The 14,039-nt window shown below is 61.0% G+C and overlaps 3 protein-coding genes across 6 annotated transcripts in view; 1 reads left to right on the top strand and 2 right to left on the bottom strand.

Annotated features, from left to right (window-relative positions):
* Positions 1–66: 66 nt before the first annotated feature.
* Positions 67–6,886, bottom strand: ATP6V0B (ATPase H+ transporting V0 subunit b). Of its 2 annotated transcripts, none has more exons than XM_052801721.1 (8): positions 6,732–6,886; positions 3,542–3,590; positions 2,987–3,070; positions 2,444–2,521; positions 1,773–1,842; positions 1,375–1,426; positions 770–960; positions 67–384 (listed from the first exon to the last, which is right to left on the bottom strand). In XM_052801721.1, exons 1-8 carry the CDS (start codon positions 6,796–6,798, stop codon positions 358–360), a joined length of 618 nt encoding a protein of 205 aa, XP_052657681.1. In that variant the 5' UTR covers positions 6,799–6,886; the 3' UTR covers positions 67–357. The 2 variants fall into 2 exon arrangements, with proteins under 2 accessions (XP_052657681.1, XP_052657680.1); XM_052801720.1 differs by lacking the exon at positions 6,732–6,886 and adding an exon at positions 4,017–6,538.
* Positions 6,887–7,146: 260 nt separating this feature from the next.
* On the top strand, positions 7,147–9,725 carry DPH2 (diphthamide biosynthesis 2). The gene is given in 8 exon segments (XM_052802337.1): positions 7,147–7,347; positions 7,438–7,550; positions 7,723–7,943; positions 8,137–8,478; positions 8,481–8,737; positions 8,739–8,775; positions 8,919–9,104; positions 9,201–9,725. Coding segments are annotated over 8 exon segments (1,440 nt in total). The 5' UTR covers positions 7,147–7,194; the 3' UTR covers positions 9,332–9,725.
* A 550-nt stretch (positions 9,726–10,275) lies between these two features.
* The window catches only part of IPO13 (importin 13), a 33,292-nt gene continuing 29,528 nt past the window's right edge, over positions 10,276–14,039 (bottom strand). Inside the window, exons 16-20 of one of the 3 annotated variants that reach the window (XM_052800978.1) lie at positions 11,739–11,805; positions 11,512–11,570; positions 11,296–11,385; positions 10,960–11,141; positions 10,276–10,842 (exon numbers count right to left, since the gene is read on the bottom strand). In XM_052800978.1, coding sequence (XP_052656938.1) covers positions 10,743–10,842; positions 10,960–11,141; positions 11,296–11,385; positions 11,512–11,570; positions 11,739–11,805 — 498 coding nt within the window. In that variant the 3' untranslated portion in view covers positions 10,276–10,742. Of the gene's footprint in view, positions 10,843–10,959; positions 11,142–11,295; positions 11,386–11,511; positions 11,571–11,738; positions 11,806–14,039 lie in introns of those variants that run through there. The other 2 variants (XM_052800980.1, XR_008237116.1) reach the window with 2 other exon arrangements.

Raw genomic sequence — 14,039 nt, 5'->3', positions numbered from 1 at the left:
CCCAAATCAGCACTTGCTCTCTGCAAGCCTCCCCAGCATGCATAGGGCAGAGGAAGAGCTGTATCCTTGGACGAGAACCATATTTATTTCACGGACACAGAATTGCACTGGTGGTCGATTTTACACACACCGGGAACACGCAGCAGCAGCAGGGCCCCGCGGGCTGGGCCAGGCCGCTGGGGGCAGAATTCACACAAATTTGTTTCTTCTGAGGGGCCGAATGATCGGCAGGACTGGGCTCTACACAGCCGCACTCCCGCCGCCGGGCAGCTCCCGCCCCAATCAAGGCTAGAAACATTAAATAAGTATATACAGCACCTCTTGGGGCGGGCTGGAACAGGCTGGGTGCAACAGGGCTCAGTTGCCCATTTTTACTTTAGATGTCTAGAAAGAAAGAAGAGAGGTTAGGCCGTGCCCCACAAACCCCAGCCCAGCACCCCAGTCCCACCCAAGCACCCCGGGACAGTCCAGAAGCTGCAGACAGCTTATCAGCCCCACCAATAAGACATGAGCATCACACAGGTTGCACCCAAGGTGACACTGTCTGTGACAGTTGCTCAGAGGGGCCATCAAAAGAGCTCACACTGCTGCAAATAGGCACGGTACGCTGTGGGGAGAGCTGTGCCACCCCAAACCTTGCGAGCAGCCTCCCAATCCCAATGCAGAGGATTGTGCTGGAGCCCAGGTGTGTCTCTCTGGAGCTGAAGAGCACCCAGGGTGACAGGCATCTTGTGCTCACATAAGCCTGGTAGCCCCAGGAGGAAGGTACCTGCAGGATAGCAACGATGACCCCAAACAGCCCTATGGCACTGCCAAAGATCTCCACAATCAGGATCTTGACAAAGAGGCTGGCGTTCTGGGCATCAGCCAAGGCAGCCCCGCTGCCCACGATGCCCACACAGACCCCACAGAAGAGATTGCATAAGCCCACGGTCAGGCCAGCCCCAAACATGGAAAAACCTGTGAGAGAGGAAAACTGCAAGAGCAGGGGGTAAACCCCTTCTACCTGCACCCCAGGCATGCTGCAGCAGCTCTGCCTTGAGGTGACAGAAGACCCAGAGCTGCCAAGCACCAGCAGCATCCTCCTGTCTGGGGAGCAGGACCACTCCAAGGTGTGCCCCAGCTCCCGCAGCACCAGGCCAGCAGAGGTGACAGCAATCTGCTGCCGCCTGAGGGAGGAGCAGTGCTGCTGCTGGGCAGCACAGCACAGCTGGGTGCAGGAGGGCCTCGAGAAGATTAACTAGAAAGCTGCTTTTTGGCAGAAGAGTCACATGGCCTTCAGACACCTGCAGCAGGCCACGGCCGGTCAGAAGGCAGAGGTCAGGGTGTGGCAATGCTCGCACCGACCAGCACCAGGGACCGAGCAGTCCTTACCTGCGTGGTAGTTCCTGGCTCCAATCGTCTCTGGAGTGACTGCAGAGAAAGGCTGAGAGAAGGAAAGCACAGGGCCTGGGTTAGTGGCAAGTCCCTGGTTTCTGGGACAGGTACCTGTCCCTGATATGGCAGCCACATTTCGGCCAGAACTGGTCCCTGACTCCATGTCCATGGGTGGGTTCATGACACCTGCCTTGTGCATGCTCCCCCAACCCACTCTTCCATGTGGACAGGGGCCACGACACAGACCATCAGCCCAGGGACTCCCAGAGGCACAACAGTGTCCAAAGTCCCCACAGGGCCACCGCTTATAACACTGGCCCATGCCCGGCGGCCCATCCCCACCGTGGCCCTGAGGCCAGCACAGGGCTGGCAGGGCAGCCCAGGTCCTCCCATACCTCAGCCATGTTACTGATGACGATTGCCATAATGATCCCGTAAATGGCCACAGCCTCGCAGAAAATGATGCTGTGGGAGAAAAGCAAAGTCTGAGCACAGTGTCCCAGGCTCTGCCCCACCCCAAGCAGCCCCCGCCACTTCATGCCCAGCCAGCCAGCAGCCACCCACAGCCACATTTGAGCCTGTCCCACTGCTGCCAAGGGCGGAAAGGCAGTCCAGCCTACCCACTGTTTTCCTCTCAAACAAGGGGGAGCTGCCAAACATGAAGGCTGGGTGCTGGTCATGCTGTGCCACCCAAGCAAGCTGTGATGGCCCTGTGGGAAGCAAGCCCAGGGAGCCCTGCCCTCCACCAGCCCCCTTCTGCTCCTTTGGGGAAGGGCTGTGCAAGGTCTGGCCAGAGGAACCCTGCCTGGGTCAGGAAGTGTGATCTCAGGGTGTTTGTTTTCAGCACACTGGGCTCATTCACTGCGTGATATCACACAATGACTCTTCAAAGCAGCACTCTGGCTCCTTTAGGGCTCTTTGTTTTGAAAGCAAAGAGCATCAGCAGGTCAGCAAGGAACAGTCTGCCAGCAGCACCCAGCTAGAGGTAAAACAGGAGCCTCTGCACTGGGCTGGTACCTGCCCCGCTCAGGCGCAGCATGAGCACTAACCCCAGGTCTGTGCTTACCTGACCAGGTTCTTGGTTTTGATCCGAGGGGCTTTAACTCCACCACCGATGATGCTGGAGCCTGTGATGTAAATCCCCCTGTGGCAGACAAGGGTGGTTGGTGGAGGGTCTGGCACTCGCAGAAGGATTCAATAGGGAAACCAGGATCTTCCAGCTGAGCAAAGAATTGGGCATGCAGCTGGGGGACACTGCAGACTTAGCCTGTCCACCCCCAGGGTACAAGTGGTCCCAAGCTCCACCACCTACACCAACAGAACTGCTGGGGCACAACAGCCACCACTGCACAGCCTGGACTCAGGGGTACAGCTTCTAGAGAGCCAGGGACATCCTTGCCTCTCCACTGCCATTGCAGGCTGCAAGGTGGTCTGCCTAGACCGCCCAGGAGCCCAGCAACCTGGCCCCACTGCTGTGGTGACCCACAGAGCTCCACACCCCTGCATGGACACACTGTTCTGCCCCTGCCCTGCTGTGGGGAAACCACAATGTGCACACAGCTACCGAGGTGGGATGGCAGGAGCCCGCTGAAGAGCCAGCCCCACTCACCAGGCAGCTCCCACCACGGACAGGGAGATGGCCAGGCCAATGCCCAGGTTGGACCACATGAAGGGTGAGGTCTCCGTCAGGAACCTGGAGAAGAAGTGCCCCGAATTAGCACACAGACTGAACCCCCCCTCGTCATGGGGCACAGCCCCAAAACAGGTACCCCCCTACCCGATCATGCAGCCCAAGATGGGCTGGGCATTGCCAGACAGTGGGACACCAGAGCCTCTCTCTGCCAGCCAGCAACCCGGGACCCTCAACTGCATGGACCAAGACCTTCCTCCCAAACCCTCACTGTGAAGGTGAAGCCTGGGCTGGGAGAGGGGGTGGGAAGGGCAGTTATAGCTGCACCAGGACCCCGTATGGAGCCAGCCACACAGGCTGCATCTATCCCACCTCATGGGGAGCAGAGGCCCCGCTCACTGTAGCTCTTGCTGCTCTACGATGCAGGGACTACTGCCTGTCGCTCAAAAGCAAGTGCTATTCCCTGCAGGCACTACTAACACTGCCCACCTCCTCACACAGTCCTGAGGATGCCGGTATTTACAGGGAACTCACCAGGCCACATCAAAGCGGAAGCCCAGGTCAAATATTGTGTAGCAGATCCCTGGAAAGCAAGAGTGACATGGGAACCTTCAGACAGGCACCAGCTACCAGCCCAGCGTTGCCATTTCCTCCCCTACCCGCGAAGCCCCGGGTCAGAGGCCCCAGGGCACAGCACAGTATGTAGGAGGGTTACTGGGAGGACTGGCTCAGGCGTGTAGAGCTGAGGGGCAGAGTGCCCCCCCGCAAAGTCCCATCCCAGTGATCCTAGCACTCCCACATCATTGCAGGACAGACAGCCCAGACTTGTGATATTCCCAGACCCCATCTCAGTCTTTGCCTAGAAGAGGATCATGGTGGTTGTTGCACCCATTTTCTGTTCCCTAACCCTGCTGAGCACCCACAGGCCATGCTGTGCTACAGGGGCTCAAGGGCAACCCACAGCCCTGTGTCCCAGCACCATCTCCATCCACAACACCCAACGGTTCACCTCCACTGGAGAGCCACGGCATCGGATGACCAGCTGTGAGGTCTTCTCTCTCACAGGGGAGGTGAGAGGAGCTATGCTGTGTGCCCTGACTGACCATCACATGCTGCTCTGTCACCATCTCACCAGGGTCTGTGCGGCTCACCAGGAGCCCATCAACACCAGAAGCTGCAGCTGCCCCCCAGCACCCCCCTCTCCAAGGCTGTGGACGTTCCAAGATGTGCCTGCCATCCCCAGCGTTTCTCCCAGGGTTAGTTATTTCCAGAGAAATTTGTACTCCAACACAGGCAGGAGACACCAAAGCGCAGCCCTGAGAAACCCAGAAAAGCCCTTCCTTTCTAGGGAGGGATTACAAGGACAGCTCGCCCTGCTGTACCCCGAGTGCTCCTCTCTCTTGTTGAATCGCAGCTGGGAGTCACACCCAGCAGCCCTGTGCAGCCCAAGCACACGCAGAGGTGCTCGCACCGAAATCCAGCCTTGCTCTGAGCTTGTGAGCAGGAAACATGGCTGCAGACCAGAAGAGACACTTGCTCTTTGCATGCCTCACAGTGTGCAGCTGGAAAAGAGAGGATGACCTGGCCCTAAGGAACAGATAAGCACAGGCAGTGGGGCACTGTCTGTTTCACACCAGATAAAGAGGGGGAAGGGACAGGCTCTACTGACTGGAGCCACTGGCTGTGTGACACGGACCCGCTGTATGGCTGGGAAAAAGTTGAAAGTGGAGGCTTCTGAAATGCTTAAAAGCAGCAAAGAGGTCACTGCACACATCCCGCTGCTCCCTTCTCCCCAGAGTCACAGCCTGGAGGCAGAGGGTGATGGCAAGCCAGCAATGTGCCCAGCAGCAATACGGGGGCAGGACTGTGTGCCCCAGGTCGCAGGAGCAGCTCCCTGCCCATGGCCAAGACCTGCAGGACGACTTATCCTACGGGAGGGCCTCAGTGCTGCAGTGTAGGGCGACCTGCCAGCCTCACAGCAGAGATGTCCCTGTTGTCCCTATGGGATAAACCCCTCCACGTGCAACTTGGGGCTCAGCACCCTGTGTACTGGGAGAACATACAAGCACTGCCAGGCAAGCCAGCCCTGAAATGGGAAGTGGTAATGCTGGTCATCCCTCCCACCCGCAGAATCGAGGTGCCCCGCTCCCCTGCAGAAACACACGCAAATGAAGAACGGTGCCACCACAGCCAGGGAGCACGGAGGGAGGCCACATCCCAGCCCACATGCCTGGCGACCTTCAGGGATGATCTCTATGGTACTGGGCCCGGCTGGCCTGTGACTTGTGTTTTGGCTTTGCTGCTTGGCTGGCAGAGCAGAAACTGAACCCAGCCAGCCTCAGCTGCCCCCACTCCCCAGGAGTGGTAAGGAAGAGCTACAACCAGCTCAGGGCAGATCCTCAGGGCACCTTCCATCTCTTCAAGAGCAGGTGTAGCCTTGGATTCATATACAAAAGAAACAGGGCAAAGGACGCTTTCCTGTGAGCTCTGGCTCCCAGCCCTGCAGCCAGAAGGACAGAAAAGAGCCGGGGCAAGAAGACCGGAGCACCAAAGCAGGGCTCAGGACAAGGAGGGAAAGCACAAAGAGGCACCACTGCAACATTGTGCAGAGCGAGACCGTTTCCTGCTCATGCCTTCCCCAAAAAGGGATTGCAACAGAGCAGGGGAAGTTAAGGGCATCTGGGCTCAGTTTGTCGAGATTTTCCGACAGTCTCAAGTTTGCAGCATGCATCTGCGCTGGCGTGAGCCACATGATTCAGAAAGCCCAGTAAGGCAGCCCTGGGCCTGGCACTGGGTTCATCAGGCCCTGGAAACACGAGGGAGTGAGACACCCTTCACTTCTGACTCGGTCTCTCCCCTCACCCAAATGCTGAGGTGAGGTGACGCAAGGTCTCCCTAGCCTCTGCCTTGCTCGCGGTCACTTCACTCTGCACTGAAAGAGGAAATAACCAGCAGCTCCAGCACAAAATCTTCCCACTACCCCTTGGGCATTAAATCCATCCTCAGTGCTGCTGAGCCCAATGCCATCAGCAGCAGAGCCTGGGCTGCGACAAGCTGCAACACAACCACGCACCAGCTCTGCAATCATCCAGACCAACTTGCACATTTCCTTATGCTGCCACAGCTCGGCAAAGCGGGAGGGCGATCTCCTCCGTCCAGGAGACATCAACTGTCACAGCCTGAAAAACCAGGCGCCTGCCTTCACCTCCCCTGATCCGCCAAATCCAAACACAACCCTCGACTGGCACCAGCACCTTTCCGCTCACACACACAGACAAGCAAATCAACTCCTCAAGCTGGACAGGCTCCGAGCGCTGAAAGCTGCGTGTCCAACTGCAGCTGACGGTTACACAGCGCTGCTGGGGCTCCAAACCCTCCGAGGGAGCAGCTCAAAGCACCCGGGGGGGGGGTGACATCCAGGCTGAGGAGCCCCACAGCAGCGCTCCCGGTGCCATGGCAGGCCACGGGCCAGCCCTCCTGCTTCTGCCCGTGAGCAGCTCAGCGCACCGGGGGACCGACAACGTTGCACCCCCTCGAACCCCCGCCTTCCTTTTCCACGCCACAGCAACCCCCCCCCCCCGCCAGCCCTCCTCCCGCGAGGGAGCGGCCAGCACGGACGCAAGCCCGAACGCCGGTCTCCCCCTCACGCCCACCGCCCCCTCTGCCCGGCCCTGTGACCCCCAGCCCCTCCGCCCCCGGTCCCGGTCCCGGTCCCGGCGCTGACCGACGCCCAGCAGCGTGGTCCAGAAGGCGAGGCCGAGCCCCGAGTAGAGCAACGCGAGCCCCGTCATGGCGGCAGCGGCGCGGGACGGAGCGGAGCGAGCGGGCCGGCCGGGGGGGGAGCGCGTCACCTGACCCGCGCGGGACACGTGAGCGGAACCGCAGCGCCCGAGCGGAAAGAGCGTAACGCCACCGCTTCCACCGCGCCCGCTCATTGGCTGGCCGGCCTGACAGCCGCCAGAGAACTACATAGACCGTAAGGCACCGCGACGAGCGCTTCTTGCCATTGGCTGCCCTTCCCCGCTCCGCCCTGCCGTGAAGCGCGATAGGCCCCGCTCTATCAGGGGCGGGATTTCCGAGCACGGGAGGGGGCGGTGCCGAGTTCTCATTGGCCGGCTCCGCGCCCCAGCCCGGAAGCGGGCGCAGGGGTACCGCGTGGCGAGCCTGACCCGCGACCCCGCGGCGCCATGGCAACGGCCTTCAGCAGCGACGGGGAGGCCGCGCTGCGGCGGGAGCTGGGCCCGGCGGCGGCGGCGGCGGCGGCGCCGCGGGGGGACCTCGACGGCTTCTACGAGATGGGCCGCGCCGCCGCCTTCGTGCGGGGCGGCGGGTTCCGCAAGGTGAGCGCGGCCGGGGGTGGAGCAGGGCCGGGGGCTGCGGGCCGCCCCTGCCCGCGGCCTCACCGCCTGCCTCCCCTGGTCAACCCCCAGGTCGCCCTCCAGTTCCCCGACGAGCTCCTGGCGGACGCGGCGGCAGTGGCGGCCCGGATGGAGGCGGCGACGGGCGCCGAGATGTACGTCCTAGGAGACACCACGTACGGCAGGTCGGTGTGGGGCCGCGGGGGGTGTCCCGGGGCTCCTCCGCAGGCAGGAACGGGGGCGGAACGGCCCTGGCAGGGCCGAGGGCCGGAGCTGCCCGGGCTGGGGACAGCGGTGCCAGGGAGGAGGAAGAGCTGCGGGGCGCAGAGCCCGTCTGACAGCGGGTCCTCCCCGCAGCTGCTGTGTGGACGAGGTGGCCGCCGAGCACGCGGGTGCCGAGGCGGTGCTGCACTACGGCCCGGCCTGCCTCAGCCCCTGCGGAAAGCTCCCGGTGCTGCACATCTTCGGGCAGCAGCCCCTGGACATCGGGCGTTGCGCAGAGGCCTTCCGGGAGCTCTACCCCGACCGGCAGAGCCGTGTGGTGGTGCTGAACGATGTGGTCTATGCCCATGCGATGGGTGAGTGCTGTGGGGCAGGGAGGGGGTCTCTGGCAGTGCTCAGAGCTCTGCAGAGCTGCCAGGGGGACAGGCAGCAGCAGGCAGGCAGTCCCCAGCCTTGATTTCTGTCCTTTCCTCTCTCCTGATCTGCTGTCCCCCCTTCTGCGGGACGGGCCTGTGGCCATGTTTCGTTCTCACTCTTCTCTCCCTTCAGGTGAGCTGGAGCAGCAGTTGTGCCCCGAGTACCCTAATATCGTCTTCTCCAGGGTGGTGCGTGAGGACCCTCCTGGCCCCGCGCCGCCCGGGGAGGTGTGGCAGTTTGGTTGCCAGTTCCTGGTGGAGGCACCAGGAGGGTTGCAGGACTGCTCCATGTTCTACGTGGGAGCCGAGGGCCTAGCCCTCACCAGCTTCATGCTGACCTGGAACCGCTGTCCCTTCAGCTCCTTTGACCCTGCCACCGGCTGCGGCCGCCGCGAGACCCTCAATGTCAACCGGGCCCTGATGCGACGCCTCTACCTGGTGGAGCGGGCCCGGGACGCCCGCGTGGTGGGCATCCTGGTGGCACCCTCGGCGTGGTGGGCTACCTGGCCGTGCTGCAGCACCTCCGGGAGCTTCTGCGCCGGGCCGGCAAGCGCAGCTACACGCTGGCTGTGGGGAAGCCAAACCCCGCCAAGCTGGCCAACTTCCTGGAAGTGGACGTCTTTGTCCTGGTAGCCTGTGCTCAGAACTCCCTGCTGGACTCCAGTGACTTCTACCGGCCCGTTGTGACCCCGTATGAGCTGGAGCTGGCCTGTAACCCAGCCCGTGAATGGACGGGGGAACTACCTCACCGATTTCCGAGACCTGCTGCCAGGTAACAGCTGGAAACCAGCTGCCCAACACCCTCCCGGGGTGCGTCCTGCCCTGCTCCCCTGCTTGGACGCTGTGGTTGCCCCAGCTCTGCACCGGCTGGGGGATAGACATGAGCACCAGGCTAACGTGACTGTTTCCCGACAGGTGCCTGTGCGCACGTTGAGCTCCCACCGGCCATCCCTGCAGCGGAGGCTGTTCCCGACATCTCTCTGATCACGGGGGAGCTGCGCGCCACTCAGCTCTGCGATCCCCCGGCTTCCCAGCTGCCCACCAGCACCACCCTGGCCTGCAGGGACCAGACGCGGGCCCTCGCGAAGATCAGCCCTGCTGGTTCGTGATTCGTTTTCATGGTGGGGCTGAGCCCTGGTGCAGGGGCAGTGCCGCCTCCCTGCTCCTGGTAACAATTCCCTTTCTCTCTCCTTCCAGCCTCCTTCCTGGAGTCTCGCAGCTGGCGGGGTCTGGAGCAGCAGCTGGGGCAGACGCCCGTCTCCAAGGCTGTGCAGGGCCGACGAGGGATTGCCATTGCCTATGAGGACGAGGGGCATGAGCAACCCTGATTTGGCAGCAGCATTTGCACCCAGCCGGGAGCAGGGCTGTGTGGGGGCCCAGGCATTGCCTGCCACCGAGTGTTGGACCTGTGAGGGTCTCACAAGGGTCCGGACCTGCCACCTGCCGGCCCCACACTGGATGCGGCCTTGGACCAGTAGTGCCGCACTGGGAGAGCAGGAGTTGGGTGTGTGTTTGGGGATGCCCATGGCACCCTGGGGCTCATGGCCGGGGCAGCAGCAGGGCCAGGAGAGGCGCTTGGCCCAGACCCAGCCTCCGAGGGCTCCCCAGTCCAGGGCAGCTTTGGCCCTATATGGAAAGGTCACAGCTTCACAGGAGCTGACAGCACCAGGACTCGAGGCTTTTGTGGACGGCTGCTGCTAACTAAAGTTGAATTGAAAAGGACTTGTGAGTGAATTGTTTTCTAGAATAAAAAACATATAGACTGAGGAGCGCAGACAGGGGTGATACCAGGTGTCCCAGAGTGAAAACACGGATCACGGTGCCCACTTGGGGAGTGCAGCCGTGTGCATCAGCTAAAACCAGGCCGAGAGAACAGAAAATCAGAACTGGGACCCCCAGAAATGAAAGCATGTTCGCAGGCTGGGCTGGGGAACTAAGGCAAAGGGGAAAGGGCTCCGAGCATGAGCAAGCCCCTTGCCTGCTCTGATGAACACGAGTGGGGTGCACACATCCTGTGCTGCAGGGTGGCCCCTGCTTTTGGCAGGTATGGAGTCTGGCCTCTCTCCTGTGGGGCAGGACCGTTTCTGCTTCATGCCAGGCAGGAGAGCATGGTGAGCGGGGGGTACGACTGGTTTTTGCCATCCCTCCCGAAGCTGGGGGGACAGGAGTTCTTTGAAGCATCCCAACCTTGATTTAACACCCTCTGCCGGGCTCTTCCCCGGAGGCAAAGGCTAGACAGAGTCCAGGCACCGCAATAATGACAGCCACAACATAGAAATTCTTAATATAATTAGGTGCAGGGCCTCCCCCCCTCCCAACCACACACATACAAATGAGCAGGGGGTCAGGCCCCCTGCCCAGCCAGCCACTGCTGCGGGCACAGGGGCAGCCTCCCTGCCACGGGGCACAGGCACCCACGGGGAAGTGCCAAAGAAGGGCTGGTAGCCCAGGAGTGGGGCAGCCCGTGCTGGGTTAGTCCTGCCCAGGCTTCCCCCCGTCCCCGTTGCCGCCTCCTGCAGCCGGCACTCCCGTCCCCTGCGAGGGGGGAGCATGCTGGGGGAAACAAAGATGCTGACACCGAGATGCGGCCACCAAATCTAGCTGAGGAGCGTCCCGAGTGGGTTAATTCTAGGTGGAGGGTTATTCTATGAGCCGTACTGCAGCAGGGTGGGTGGGGGGGGGACTTCTTTGCGGGGAAGAGCTGGTCTGGGCAAATTGTCCATGGTCCTGGCCAGGTGCTCAGTAGTCTGCTGTGTACTCCGTGCCATGCAGCCCTCGGCACAGCAAGGTGAACTCCTTCACCATCTCCTTCACTCGCCGCTTGTTCACACGCTCTCTGCTAAGACAGAGGGAGGGGACAAACATGAATCAGGAGGGACACTCCAGGCCATGCAGGAGCAGGGGTCATTCCCACCGCAGGTGGGGGCACAGCCACCACAGGGAGGGGTGCACGAACCTGAGGATCTGCTGGCTGAAGGTCTCCTTCTGCTCAGGGCTGACACGGGCCGAGGGGAAGCCGTCCTGCTGCATGGCCTCCTTGATCCAGACACTCAGGTAGCTGAAGCAGTGCTTGTTCAAGGCAAAGAGGATTTCTGCGAAGTGATCCATGAGGCTGCGGGAAGCCTGGCCACCAATGCCCTGTCACAGAGCAGACAGAACCTACTGAGCCCTGGCATCACCCTGCCTGCACCCACCCACGCTGCGTGGTGCTCTGCCCCTGGCTCCGCAGGGGTGCTGCTCAGGAATAGAGCCCAAAGCTGCCCGGGGAGCCCACGGTCCCGGCATTGCTCACCTCCAGCACTGCCTGCAGCAGCACTTTCCCGTTCTCGTGCACGACCTGTCCCACCGGGGCGATCTCTCCGCAGCGGGGCAGCAGTTCTGTCTGCAACACAGAGTCCGGCCCGCTCAGTGCCAAAGCTGGCTCCAGGCCGCAGCACCCTTGCCCAACCTGCAGCCCCGCTCCTTCCCTCCCAGCGCTCAGGGGACTGCACGATGCCACAATACTCACAAAAAAGCCACAGGATGCTTTGACAGCTGGGGCCTCGGGGAACTTGAGTGAAAGGACACCTGCAGGTAGATATTGCTCAGGTTAGCAGCCAGAAACACCGCACACCATCCCAAATCAGCCCTGTGCTTCCCCAGCCCCTGGCTGGTCTGTGCCCAGCTCTGCAGGAGAAGCAGGCTGGCTTCTCTGCAGAGCGATTTAGAGTGCGTGCCCATGCCCGTGGTACTCACCACACTGAAACACAGCTTTGACGTCCAGGTTGCTACACAGGAAGAGGTCCGGCTTCCTTTTCAGAGCCTGCAAGGCACACAGACAGGCAGCATAAACCCAGCGCTGCAGAGGCAGCCAGGAAGCCTCCGAGGAACCCGGTGCCCCAGACAGCCTCTGCCTGGACACACACTTACCTGGGAACACTCATGGTAAACGGCAGATTCACACAGTACAGCAGGAAACCATCACTTCCCCCCCCCCCCCCCCCCAAGAAAGTGTCAATCAAACAGCCAGGCAGTTTGCTTTGCTCAGGGACTGCCAGCCCCAGGACCTGAGGATAGATGCCACAGTGGTGTACACACAAATGTTTCAGACACAGACAGGACAGGAGCCGCCTGTCCCAACAGAGCAGGACAGGCAGCGGCAGCGCTCCCGGGACAAGGGCAGCCATGCAGGGCCCAGCAGAGACCAGCCACCTCTGTGCTTTGCTCCTCTCCTCTTGAAGATGCTGGCATCCCTGGGGTCACAGCAACTGGTTCGAGCAGTAACCCCACACTGGACCAGCGGCTCACTCTGCTTGGGCTCCGGGGCACAGATGACAATGAGACGCCAACATTGCTTGGCAGTTCCTGAGCCAAACCTGAGATCAGAAAAGCTTTGGGGGTTTTTTTCTGCCGCACAGTAATCCCACCGGCCTCTGTGGGGGTCAGGCGCTGCTGCTGGGGACACCCTGAGCTGTGGCACCTCATGCAGTGGCTTGGTCCCCCCTGGGCTGGCACTGGGCAGTTACTGGATGGAAATGTTTCTGCCTTGCCACAGCAAGCCCTACTACATAAGGCAGTCACATCTGTGCCCTGCCCACCATGCCACCGTGCCCACTGCTGCGGCCCAGCACTGGGGATGGCAGCCATGCTTCCTGTCCTGCTGTCACTGTGACACCAGGGACAGCAGCCGCAGCACTGGAGTGGCTCTGCTCTGTGCCTGGAGCTCGGAGAGCAGGATAACGGGCAGGCAGCCCTTGGGCTGAGCTGTCTGCAGGGCCAGTGCCACCCTCTGAGCCTGCTCGCTCCTGGGGATGAAAGCAGGGACAGCTTTCACCCAGCAGCGCCCAGGATGCATGGCCATCTGCCCACAGCCATGGTCTCTACTTGGAGCAAAATGGACTTATTTCCCACCCCTTCTTCTCCAGGGAAAGCCCACAGCCATCTGCCCAGTGCAGAGAACATATGCTGGAGATCGAGAAGCTGAGGAGCAGGTTTCAGGGTTACCCCATTTCCTTTCTGACCTTTTGTATCACACGCTGCAAGAGAGGACTTGGGTTTGGGCACCGAAGGCATCGCTGTACCAGGCAGAGATGGCACAGTTGCAGGGACCTGCTTCCCCGCTAGATACAAGCGGAGACCTTCACAGGGGTGATCAGGGGCCACGTTCTACCTGTGTGTGTATATATACAGACTGTGTGCACCATCCCTCCTGATACGCTAGCACCAACATCAGGCAGCTAACTAGTGCCTGGGCAATGGTTTAGAAACACATCTGCTCATCATGCCTGCTGCTGTCAAGTCAGCCCCATACCAGACAAATGCTTGCAAGACATGTAGTTTTAGCCATAGGAGACTACACTCGCTGGGGCTCTGGTGCGGGCTCCAGAGCAGTGACCACGAGCCTCTCCCCCAGCACCATGCTGCTTGAGGGCAGCTGGCTCCCGTGATACCACCCAGCTGCAGGTTTCTCTACCCTGACCATCCAAGGGGCTGGTTTTAACCTGAGTCCAGCACACTGCAAGACTGTTCAGCTGGCACAAGAGTCTTCCAAAGTGCTCAGGTTGCCACCTACCTGCAGGGTGCTTCTCCCAGCCAAACCAGACCTGTGGCAGGCAGATGCCCCCCAAGCTCTCCTGCAGACTCGCTGCAGCATCTGCTCCTCACTCCGTCAGTGCCACAGTGGAAAGCGTGCCAATACTGGAAAGGCTCCTTCCCATAGGACACCTCCACCAAGGGAGCACAGAGTGCAAGCCCAATCTGGGCACACGTGCACATGTCTAATGTAGACAGATGCTTTTTACCCCCATGAGATGGGGCTCTGTGGAGCTTCTCCCATTAGCAAGCAGCACCGGGTAGGTCCAGCTGCTCTTTCCCAGCACCAAGTACCCTGCTCCAGCCCTGGGGGCTCTTACTGCCAGCCTGTCCTCCCCATCTTCCGCCAGAGCAGCTCTGCTCACCTGTTCTGGGATGGGGACAGGTCTTTAAATGCTTTCAAATGTCCCACCCCATCCTCCACTGCAGTTAGGCATTGGCTCTCCAGCGAGGGCTGTCCTGCAG

The sequence above is a fragment of the Harpia harpyja genome, chromosome 11 (assembly GCF_026419915.1).
Source record: "Harpia harpyja isolate bHarHar1 chromosome 11, bHarHar1 primary haplotype, whole genome shotgun sequence".
Lineage (NCBI taxonomy): Eukaryota > Metazoa > Chordata > Aves > Accipitriformes > Accipitridae > Harpia > Harpia harpyja.
This window is presented reverse-complemented; position numbering and strand designations above follow the sequence as displayed.

Coding starts and splice junctions, on each gene's coding strand:
- ATP6V0B (XM_052801720.1), bottom strand. CDS start 4,134: ATGGTGACAGAGCAGCATGTGATGGTCAGTCAGGGCACACAGCATAGC. Junction 3,591..4,016: donor GCCGTGGCTCTCCAGTGGAG/GTGAACCGTTGG, acceptor CTTGCTTTCCAG/GGATCTGCTACACAATATTT. Junction 385..769: donor TCATCGTTGCTATCCTGCAG/GTACCTTCCTCC, acceptor CTTTCTTTCTAG/ACATCTAAAGTAAAAATGGG.